Genomic DNA, 12292 nt, shown 5'->3' with positions numbered 1-12292 from the left:
GCATTTTTATATACACAGTCACCCAACAAGCTCTGAGAAGCCCCAAACATTACCACATTACCATATATATATATATATATATATATATATATATATATATATATATATATATATATATATTTATATATACATATACACACACATATACATACACACACATATATACTGTACATATATAGATAGATCGATAGATATGTACAGTATATATGTATATAAGTGTCAAAAGGATTACTAGTGGGCGTGGCTAAATGTATACAACAAAAAACAAACACAGATGCCCAAAGCTACTTCCAATGTGACAAAAATACACAGTTCAATACCTGTATATTCTCTTGAAAAAGGGTCATTTAGTTTAACCCTTTGGCCAAAGTGTCTTAAGCCTGCCGCCACTTTCAAGGCATGACCGTTAGCAGGTCCTAACACTCCCTGAGTTAAAATTCCTATTTACCTATATTATTACAGGAAGAATGATCAGCATTGGATCTGTCGTAACCCAGCAAAATGAAACTGACCTGACCGGCTTAAGATGCTTTGGCCAAAGTGTTAAACTAAATGACCCTTTTTCAAGAGAATATATAGGTATTGCACTGAGTATTTTTGTCACATTGGAAGTAGCTTTGGACATCTTTGTTTGTTTTTTGTTGTATGCATTTTTTTATACCAATTTTACATCACAAATTAATTTAGTGTGCCCACTCTTACTTCAATGGTAACTGTTTTCAAAAGGATACATCAGTTAAATATAGGAATTTCGCAAAATTCAAACACTGACTTCCAACGTCCTACAGTTACCAATCTGAAGCTGTAAAAACAAAATCTGTGTGATTATACAAGAGAAAATCAAAACAAAATGAAGAGTAACCTCTGCAGGGATGCTATCATCTGAGTCAGAACTGTCTTCATATCCACCACCATTCAGGTTCATCTGAAGCAACTGATCAATTGTAGCATCCACAGCTCCATTGTTTGCCCTTAATACACACTCAATAATATCGTACTCCATGTTGGGGAACATGGTCTTAAAATCCTCCATTGCCTGGTTAAACTCAAGCCTGCGTACAGGCCTGCCAGGTCGGCTGTTGTTAAGTTCCTGGGCAGAAGAGCTGCTTCTTGAGCTTCCATTGCTGCTGCTCCGACGGAACAGGCTTGTCATTTTTGATAATTGTTTTTGGAAAATGTTTGAAATTTACGAGATCTCAAATGCAGAGAGGAAATTGCAAGCCATTGTCGTGAATCACGGTCAAGAGGTCAAGATGTTGTTAATCTCCACGCTGTCCCATAATCCGAAGCAATTGTGGAAAGAATTCATCAGCAGTGAACTTGGAGCTGTTCTAACATGTTTCTTCTCAAAGTCAATTCCTTCAGGTCCTCATGACATAACATGTCACAGAATATTTGATCTGTGGGCAAAGTAAATCGGTTATAATAGCATTGTTAAGAAGATAGAGAAATTTAGAAAAATAGTTTTAAATATATGAGCAAACTTAATTAAGCCCCCTAAACACAGAGCATATGTTAGCAGTTATTTCATGGCTGGAGAAATTGAAGGAACAATTATACAGTATAAGCCAGCTAAATCATAATCACCTCAATAATACGTAAGAAATAGGTCACAATATTCTTGCATATGTTCTAAGAAGTTAGAACTTGGAGCTGATATTGCGTTTTCTTATATTACTTAATGATTGTAAAAAGGGTAGGCCTTTGATAGCAGCTGTGCACAGAGCTGCTGTACCCACACAAAGGATGCACAATTTAATACATCTCATTCTAATCTATGCATCATGTAACTCCTCCCTAACTACTCCTCCTGACACAACCCACATGGAGTAAAAAGTGGAGCCAAGATACATGAATATAAAAACGCCATGCGAAAATATTTCTGAATGGGCCGTTTGGCCACGATCAAACCGCCAGCGTCGATCTGCCGCCAACAACACTGACCGGCGACACATGGCCGCAGGGCACCTCACCGGGCGCACTCCAACACTATCTTTACCTTTAAATAACAATGTCACGCAGCGCGTGCTCCCGCGCCAACTAGCCATGTTTAAATGTCCCGTGCAGGACTTTTAAACATGGCTTGTCGAAGGAGGTAGCGCAGGAGCACACTGAACTTGTGGCAGGACATTGCCATTTCAAGATGGCGTCGGAGCACGCAGCGAGCTGCCCTGCGACAGCGCAGCACCAGTTTGGTCACAGACAAATGTCTTAGACCGAAAATATTTTGCGCCAATTAGCCTTGATACATCTTTTCCAATATATTTTGTTACTCCGTGTACTAATGCCAACAGGTGTACGTACATTTGCTGATTTTTTAAATTGTTGACTGACTTTTGTTGACTTTTTAAATTGTTTCTTTTAGTTACTAAACTCATTTTAATGATTGTTACAAAAATGGCAAAAGCATCGTAGATTTCAACATTACCACTGCAAGAATAGTTTACATTTTCTACTTACTGCTGCGGCCAAGTTTATTTGAGCATTTGCCCGTTCTTGGCCGCAGCAGTAGCCTGGCGCGCGCCGGAGGGTGACGGGCGCGCGCCGAAGCAGCGGAAGAGCGCCCTCCGATCGGGGCGCTCTCCCTACCGCTGCCGGGTCCGCCGGGTCCCCCGGAACCCCCTGCCGCCGTCCCCCACATCGCGGGACACCAGGGCTCCCTCGGGGAGCCCTGGACGCGCGTGCAGGGGGCGCAGGCTCCCGAAGACGCGTGACCGCGCGTCGGTGAGGGGCGGCCACTAGCAAGCCGGGAAATCTCCCGGCTTGCGGATCTGGCCGCACTGCGATTAAGTGTGTCGCCACTGTATGCTTATGAATTGATGTTAATCCAACTTCACAATGCAAACACCAATAATAATGCAGACTTGATCAATTATCTGCCAAATTAATTTTGATTAGTAACTTTTTAAATGTTTTTTTTTTTTTGGAGGTTTTAATATATGCAACATTAGAGAATTTTTAATGAAAATTAACTAAGCTTTCGATCAATACGTTCTCCTGTGATTGGCGAAGAACCTGCTCTCTGGGTTCTCGTAATGGCTAAGGGCTGGGACCCGCTGCGCCCGGAGGCGCGGGCAGCGGCGTGAGCGCAACTCACCATTGCGGTTTAACCTCACGATCCGGTCCCAGTCCCTCCTCACTGCCAACTGACGACGTACTGTGACGCGTCAGCCAGCACGGGATACAAAAGAATGGTGTTTCCGTGCGGCAACGTGTCACATGGTACGCGAAGGGGCCAATCATAGACTGGCTCCCATCAACCAATGGCAAGCCAGCTAGTGCTAGCCAATGGGAGCAAATTGTTTCAAACACGGAAGAGGGAAAACTTCATGGCCGCGTCCCCCCACGTCATGGCCGCGCCCCCCGACCCGTTTGGCCACGCCTCCCCCCCCCCCGCTCCGAAAAAAGTTTCCTGCAGACCGCAGATCGCGGTGCAGTGAGTTGCACGCGCCGCCGGCAAGCAAGACAGCCGTGCGGACGCGTGCAACGGGGCCTTAGCCTAACTTTGAATATAGAGAATGACCAAAGATTGGTTGAAGGGCAAACCAGCGAAAAAGCACACTCAAGTCACCGGGTATTTATAAAAAATTAAAAAATTAAAAAAAAAGATTTATTGGGTCATATTAATACAGGGTATGATCAAAGAAGATCAGAAAAGAATCCTCCACTGGATTGCACTCTATGTTTGCATATTAACTATTTATTTGGACAGATTGTCCTGGCAGAATCTCTTACTCTACAAATGGCTATCTATTGATTCTGAATCATTTACCCAGTTTAAAATAAAAAACAATAAAAAATGTATTACATCGACTTATTTGTGACTCTGTGCTATTATTTACAGTGTATATTGTTTATTGTTTAAAAATCCCTAAAGGAATTGAGTAGACTAAGTTTGCCTTATATTGTTTTTTATTAGACTTGTTGTCACATTAATATGTGTGTCTTCCGGTATAGTAAGGTTTACTATGTCTACTCCGACATCTCAATACCCAATACATATATCCATCTATAAGGAGTATAAATATATTATGGCTATATACAGGCATACCCCGGTTTAAGGACACTCACTTTAAGTACACTCGAGAGTAAGGACATATCGCCCAATAGGCAAACGGCAGCTCACGCATGCGCCTGTCAGCACGTCTTGAACAGCAATACCGGCTCCCTACCTGTTCCGAAGCTGTGCGCAAGCGGGGAGACTATAGAGCCTGTTACACATGCGTTATTTACATCAGTTATGCACATATATGACGATTGCAGTACAGTACATGCATCGATAAGTGGGAAAAAGGTAGTGCTTCACTTTAAGTACATTTTCACTTTACATACATGCGCCGGTCCCATTGCGTACGTTAATGCGGGGTATGCCTGTATGGAACCCTGGTCTAACCAGACCCAGAATGGATTGTTCCGTTATGCTGTGTGGAAATCTCTGGTCTCGGTTTCCTATGTTGCAAAGGTTGTATATTCATTGTCGCACATTGAAATAGAAAGTTACATATACCTTTACAGCATGTCAGGAGATACACCCAGAGGGCTAAGTGAAATTACTATGTAAAGTGTCCAATTAAACACCTACAAAGTACATACTGGGGATACTTATTGCTACTAGATGTATACGAGAACGCCATGCATTGAAAATTTATTCTGATATCTAAACTAACTATATATACACATCGGTAGCTCACTCTATCCCAAGTACTCTGTATTTGGGCAACATAGATATTAATAGCACTATTCATGGTGATTAACAATATAACCATATAGGAAGTACATCATATATGTGCGACCAAGACTATACATATAGCCATAATATATTTATACTCCTTACAGATGGATATATGTATTGGGTATTGAGATGTCGGAGTAGACATAGTAAACCTTACTATACCGGAAGACACACATATTAATGTGACAACAAGTCTAATAAAAAACAATATAAGGCAAACTTAGTCTACTCAACTCCTTTAGGGAATTTTAAACAATATACACTGTAAATAATAGCACAGAGTCACAAATAAGTCGATGTAATAAAATGTTTATTGTTTTTTATTTTAAACTGAGTAAATGATTCAGAATCAATAGATAGCCATTTGTAGAGTAAGAGATTCTGCCAGGACAATCTGTCCAAATAAAATTCTTAATATGGAAACATAGAGTGCAATCCAGTGGAGGATTCTTTTCTGATCTTCTTTGATCATATCCTGTATTATTCTCATTTATCCTCCTGCACCATGTTACTTACCTGAAAGGAAACAGATAAGGATGAGAGATTTATATTATTTCTAATAATTGGGTCATATTAAAAAACAAAAAACAATACTAGGGACAGAACAGGGAAAACTCTCCTCCCAACGCGTTTCACGCTAAAAGCGCTGTTAACGTGAAAATTGTGTGGGAGGAGAGTTTTCCCTGTTTTGTCGCTAGTAAGTTTTTTGTTTTTTTAGTATATGTGACCCAATAAATATTTTTTATTTTTATAAATACCCGGTGAGTTGCGTGTGCTTTTCCGCTGGGTTGCTGTTCAACCAATCTTTGGTCATTCTCTATACTTTTTCGTGATTGGAGTGATGCTCTACAGGCAGGCAGGCCCCGCTACACAGGGCACGCACCATCCGGTTCCAGAGGAGACGTCATTAGAAGCAACTATACGCTGAGCCGTGATCAACAGACACGGAGGTAGAGCTTCAACGTTGATCGGGGGCTACGGAGGCAATTCATTTATCCACTGCAGTGCAGATACCCCCTATCAGCTGCTCATTATATGCCCCGTGGGATCTTCTGTGGACTCTGATCACCTCGATGCAGCAGTCGTGAGTATAGCGGATATCAAGTATACCTGCCTTTTTTGCTGTAGCATATTCCCAGCATTTACTATGTTTTACCAACAGCCTACAGTGGAACTTTGGCAATTCTAACATACACAATCATGAGGGTAGTCTTGGAGCTTTGAGGGGTTAACATATACCTATTAACTTTGAATATATCCTGCAGTCAGTGGAACGCATCAACTACAATATAACCTTATATTACCACGGGTAACATGGTCTATTGTTGCAACTTTCAACTCATCCACAGTCTCCTGCTGGGAACACTGCAAGCAACACTTTCCTGATTGTGGTAATTTGTTGCCAAAGCCCTCTTGTACTGCTGGGCTCAAAAAGAGCCTGGTATAGCAACCAAAGGAAAGGCCGCTCAGTACATTGCAACTCTCATTAAGAGTTGACATGTTTTTTGTTTTTAATGCAGTAAGTATTTACTACTACGGAACAGATGTATAACAAAAAATTGTGTCTGTAATGCTTCTTTGAGTCACAAAACCTATGTTGGCTGAATCTCGGTTGCTATGCTTAGTAAACTAATTTTCTGCCTAAGCATACAGTACAAATCAGAAGATTAAAATACCCTTTGCATGGGGGCTTTGTTTAATTCCAAACAATGTACAGTGAGTTTCTCTTGGTAAATCTATAAGCTGTTCTTTCAGGAATAATTTAAGACTCATTGGGGGGTTATTAATGAAACGGTCATCATGCCAATCAGGGCACTATCACACGAAAACCCAGATTAACTTCAAGGGGTTAGTGGGACTTCATGTTGGCGGAACTGCAGGGCGTACACTTGCCCAAGTGAGAATAATGGCGGAGTCCGTGTGCCAGCTGTACGGCTGGGCCTTGTCAGTCGACGTTGGAAGGGGCATGTTGTAAGCTACACACATTACCACAGTTAATGCATCCATGGGAGTGGGACTAGCTAGGCAGCTACGAGTTCAGGACTTTGCATCCATTTGTTTTCTTTTTTAAGGGTTGGCTTGGGCAGTTTGTTTCAGTTAGCACCAACTAAAAGCAATGTCTACCTCTTTTGTTTGAAGTCTGGGTATGCAAGGATCATTGATCGAAGGAACTTATGCAAGCTTAGGAAGAAAATGTCAATAACTATTAGGGTATTCTGTGTCTTGTAACTGAAACAGATAATTGGGCATTTACTCACATTTCTTTTATGACAGCTGGGCAGCAATGCTTAAATTGTGTGTGGAGGATGGAGAGGGGAAGGGGGGGAAGAGAGGAGGGGGGTGTGGGGGAGATAGGGAAGGGGGAGTGGGGGAAAGAGAAAGGAGGGGGAAGAGAGGGGAGGGGGGGGAAGAGAGGGGAGGGGGGGAAGAGAGGGGAGGGGGGGAAGAGAGGGGAGGGGGGGGAAGAGAGGGGAGGGGGGGGGAAGAGAGGGGAGTGGGGGAAGAGAGGGGAGGGGGGAGGAAGAGAAGGGATGGGGGGTTGGAGAAAGAAACCTAGCAGCACAGTCAGAAATCGGTCATTTTTAAAGTCCCACAAGCAGGATATTGGGTAATCGATCACAGGAGAATGGATCGAACAGCAGCTTCGGTAATCTAATTTATCATTAAAGCTACACACATGCTGCATATAGTAGAACAGAAAGAGGGGGGTGGGGGAAACAAAAAAATATATATACCGGGATTCAGCTAGTCTTGTCCACAAGAATGCTTGCTTGGTGGACAAAAAATGGCTACGAGGTAAGGTTTGCTCTGGCAGTCAACAAACAATGTATGTCGTCAACAGGAGATGATGTTGCGCCTTTCTTTTGGCGACTCTGCACCCATATTTGTATTTTTGTTTGTCAAACAGGCATTTCGGGATATGGGGCTATTGTTACCTTAAAGCAAATATTTGGCAGTTTTGGTTTCTTGGAAGATTCAACATTTTCTCCAAATTGGGGTCATAGAATGGGTAGACCCTGCCAAGTGTTTACTCAACCTTAAGCCACTCCACCCCCACCAACCTAATACAATATATGGGAAATAATGATAAAGAGGAAGGACAGAGGGATCATTGCCTGGACAAACTGTTCAGCACACATTGATTTCACATGAAAGGGATTAGTCAACAGAAGCAAACATCCCATGTGTCACTTTACCATGTTTACAAACTACATCAATTGAAAATTCAGCTTTAAAAAATAAATAAACTAATTGTGTGTAATAAGGAGTAAATATTTAATTTCTCTTAAATAAAATTAAGCATAATTGAATCTGATCCTAGCATTTCATTTCTGGTATGTGTGTCTTTATTTATGTAGCACCAACAACAGTGTACTTGGCGCTTCAAAGCGCGTTTTAATGCTATATTATGGTTTCTTTAGCTTTTCTCAATGAAAATGTACTCGTACGTAATAATTGTTCTTGCTATTAGTGGTAAAAGGCTCATCATTTTATTATGTAGATTGAAAGTCGTTAGGATAAAGTAGTTTCCACACATGTATAAACTGGTAACTTGTTGAATGCTACATTATCAATGGCATTTGCAGTAGGGATTGAGTTAGCAGAAATATATTCAGCTCACAATAATTAAGTAATAATAATAATAATAATAATAATAATAACTTTATTTCATATAGCTCCTTTCTCCCAATGTGACTTAGAGCACTTAACAATTAAAATACTGCATTATGCAGCAGATAGGAATTATTACAGACCCAGTGCCTTGTCCAGATGAGTTTACAATCTATACATTTGGTTGCAATTTATGCATTGCGGCACAGGGAAATAAAATTAGTTGCACAAGGTCACAAGGAGCCGACACCAGGAACTGAACCAGGTACCTCTGATTCAAACTCTGCGTAATGGTTTACTTAGTCAGTGTCTTTACTCACTGAGCCTCTCCTCTGTATTGGAAGGGCTAGACATCTTCAAACAACTCAAAATTACTGGTCAAGGGCAAACAAGCTTTTTAACATGAGAAAGACAACATCAGCAAACTATTAGAAATCTAGATCTCAATTTTATAAAAGGACAGGTGACACGATTCTGATTCCAGAATGGGCCGTTTGGCTGTGGCCAAAACGCCGGCACCATTGCCGAAGAGCAGCTTGCCTCGGGACATTTCGCCACGATGTCCACTCCTGTGCTCGACCGGCTGCTGTCCGCCATGCACCCGACCCAACAAGCGAAGCCAGGAATGCCGCCCCGACAACTGCATGACCCGACCACCCTCTATGATAAATGCATATTTTAATGTTCCGTTCGGGACATTTAAATATTCCGTGGTTGGAGCAGACGGCGGGCGCAGCAGATCTGGCTTGTCAGGTCGGTCGCATGGCAGTCGGGCGTCTGAGCAGACATCGCAGAGAATGTCCCGGTAGCGATTTGGTGGCGGACAAACATCCTAGACCATCTGATTCTATATTGCCCACCATTCTTCACAATTAGCAGTACTTTTTCAATTAATTAACCTGTGTGGTGCACAATAAAACCAACATAATTTGCTCGGTCTAAGATCCGTGCATGTATTTATGTATCCGGGCAGACGACAGCTGTAAATGAAGTATTGCCAGTTGTATGTGGCTCTCATGGCTTGAAAACTGATGCCATTTGGTGCTCACATGATATGCTGCTTCCATGTGTTCTTTCCGACTCCGATAACAGATGGCATCAGTTAAACATCAATAAATGCTGCTTCCTGCAATGCATTCCACATTGCCATGCTGTATTTGTCAAGCGTCTCTCTGCTCAAGCTCTGGCACTGGCTGAAGATTTTACTGGTTATCGATGCATGATGTGTTATGGGCAGAAGAAAATGGCATGTGATATTGCAGAATCTTAATGTCATATCTAAGATTTACCAATATTTATAATCACTGAATCATTAAATGAAAACCTTGGGGATAGGAAAACAATTTTATTTTTATTTTTTAATATTGTTGCTTACCTAACTATTACTATATGTTTAAACGGTGTTAACTAGCAAAGAATACTACCTACACAGCTGCATTTTTATAGTTAATCTTGGGAGTAAAGCCCCATCTTCAGATACAAGTAATGTTTGCAGTTTTAAAATTGATTTTGCGGAAAGACATTTTAGTTTGTCCACATACATTTATGTCTACAGGTACTAAATATTAAACATATCTTAAAGTATGATCGTTATCACTATAAAATTTGATTGAACAAGCTAAAGTGCTGCTATATTTTGAGCAAATTTGAGGACTTAAAAATGTTACATCTAGCCCTGTCCCCTTCTGTGATGCTAACTTATAAATGCTGTCTAAGGCTGCGCTTATAGTGCCGGCGACAGCGACGTGACGTCAAAACAAATGCATTGCCGCCATCGCGTGCCCTTATAGTAAGCCCGATGGCTTGGTCGCGATCGCTGGAAGTCATCTCAATTTGATTTTTCCAGCAACCACAGCCTGACGTCGCCGGCACTAAAAGCATAGCCTTAGGAGCTTCATTCCTTGATTTTAATGAATATGGTTTTCCCAAACTCAAGTATAGCACCCATAATTTAATGACCACCGAATACTACATTAAAAATTTGGCAAGAAGTTTTAATTGGGCAAGTGGTTTTAGTATCAAGTGAATCAAATAGGCTATTCTAAGAGGCACTGCTGCACTGGCTTGGCAGAGGGTCTTAAAATCATCTGAACCTTTTTGTCAGCCCAATAGATTTCTGGACAACACATGCCCTGTATGGAAAGATAGAATAATAATGGCTGGCACAGAGAATCCCATGCCTCTCTTGCTACATAGTAACATGACACAAAGAAGTATTAATTTCACAAGCATTGTGAGATTCCAGTTACCCAAATATGGGCTTCAGCCATTGCAAAATATGAAATCACATACAGTATACAAATCTGCCATTTCTAAATTCTGCAAAGGGGAAAAAAAAAACATTTGTTTTTACCTCTTTCTATACTCCAATGATAGTAGGATATAGGAGAGTTAATGTATTACATATAGTATATACAATGTGAGACATATCATTTGTTCTGGGTATTCAATGTTTAAGTAATAATCCCAGAAGAACAGGGCATTACTAGCCAATAATGCCCTGGCTGGAAGAGTTGAAGGACTGAGGCGAAGCAGAGGGACTTTAACACAGCCAGGGCACCATTGGCCAGTAATGCCCTGTTGTGTGGGGATTATTGCTATTCTAGGCTAAATGTAGGCTTATTTTTTATTTATTTTAACATTTTGGAGCCCGGCATTACTGGAGAGAAGGGAGGGGAGCAGTGCTGTAGGAAGAGGCGGGCCAAAAAAAAAATCTTGGCAGAGTGACAGCACGTGCAGCCAATCAGGAAAGGGGGAGTTTTTTTTTTTTTTAAACCTTTCTTGCAGGCTTGCTTCCCGGGGGCCGGACCAAATGATTTTGCGGGCCGGCCGGATGTTCCCCACCCCTGATCTACACCCACACAAACTGCTGCCCCCTCTACATCCACAAAACACACCAGCAGCCCACCATCTACACCAACTGCAGCCCCCTGTAAACCCACACACTGCAGACACACAAAATACTCTGCACCCCTCCTCCACCCACAAAACACACACTGAAGACACACAAAAACAAAACAGACTGCCACCTCTACATCCACAAAACACACACCAGCAGTCCCCTCTACGCCCACTGCTGCCCCCTGTAAACCCACACACTGCAGACACACACACCAACAAAACACTCTGCACCCCTCCTCCACCCACAAAACACACACTGCAGCCCCCCCTGCTCTGCACCCACAACACACACACTGCAGCCCCCCCTGCTCTGCACCCACAACACACACACACACCAACAAAACACCCAGAAAACACCCACCAACAGAAGACACGCACACCAAAAAACACTCTGCTGGCCCCCATTACACACACAAAACACACAACAGACACACACACATTTCCCCTCACTCTCCTGTGCGGAGCTCTCTGCAGGCAGAGTGGGAGAGGAGTCAGTGCCTTGCTGCTGCCTCCTGTCCAATCACCTCCCCTGTCTGATCTCACTCTTTGTGAATGAGAACTGAGAACTGAAAACTGATTGGCTGAAAACTTGGCAGGGTGCCAAAAATTCCGGCCCATTACTAATTTGATAATGCTGGGCCTTTTAACCAATTAGAGAGCAGGGATTTCAATAATGCCCATAATTTAACAGTTTTAGCCTATAATAACCGTTATTTTTACGAAGTCTGATTTGAGGGATTAAGTCAGCCTCCTACTGTTTTACCAGTTTATCTGAATTGATGTCTCAGGTACAGAAGAGGCCATGAAAATTAATTGATAGCATTCTTGTCATACAATTATAAATATGAAAAAGGCTTTACATGAGCATCAAATATATACACAATTAAAAGTGAAACTATCCACTTTCTGTAACAGTAGTAATATTTTAATATTTCAAGGAGTGTTGGTGGTATTTGACTGACATGGAAAGGTTATTAAGCTGAATGTGGCCCCAACCGGTGCAGAGGTGCAGCCCGACAGGAGAAATCTACGAAGCAGCTATAATAC

At 41.9% G+C, this 12292-nt stretch overlaps 1 protein-coding gene across 2 annotated transcripts in view; it reads right to left on the bottom strand.

The window, feature by feature from the left end:
- Positions 1-12292, bottom strand: part of CUEDC1 (CUE domain containing 1) — a 128162-nt gene that overhangs the window by 47722 nt on the left and 68148 nt on the right. For both annotated transcript variants that reach the window (XM_075589539.1, XM_075589541.1), the window contains one exon: positions 863-1400. In XM_075589539.1, the coding sequence (XP_075445654.1) occupies positions 863-1153 (291 nt within the window). In that variant the 5' untranslated portion in view covers positions 1154-1400. The remainder of the gene's footprint in view (positions 1-862; positions 1401-12292) is intronic.

Source organism: Ascaphus truei, chromosome 3 (assembly GCF_040206685.1).
Source record: "Ascaphus truei isolate aAscTru1 chromosome 3, aAscTru1.hap1, whole genome shotgun sequence".
NCBI classification, from domain to species: domain Eukaryota; kingdom Metazoa; phylum Chordata; class Amphibia; order Anura; family Ascaphidae; genus Ascaphus; species Ascaphus truei.
Note: the sequence above shows the minus strand (reverse complement) of the source record. Positions and strands in the feature narration are given on the sequence as shown.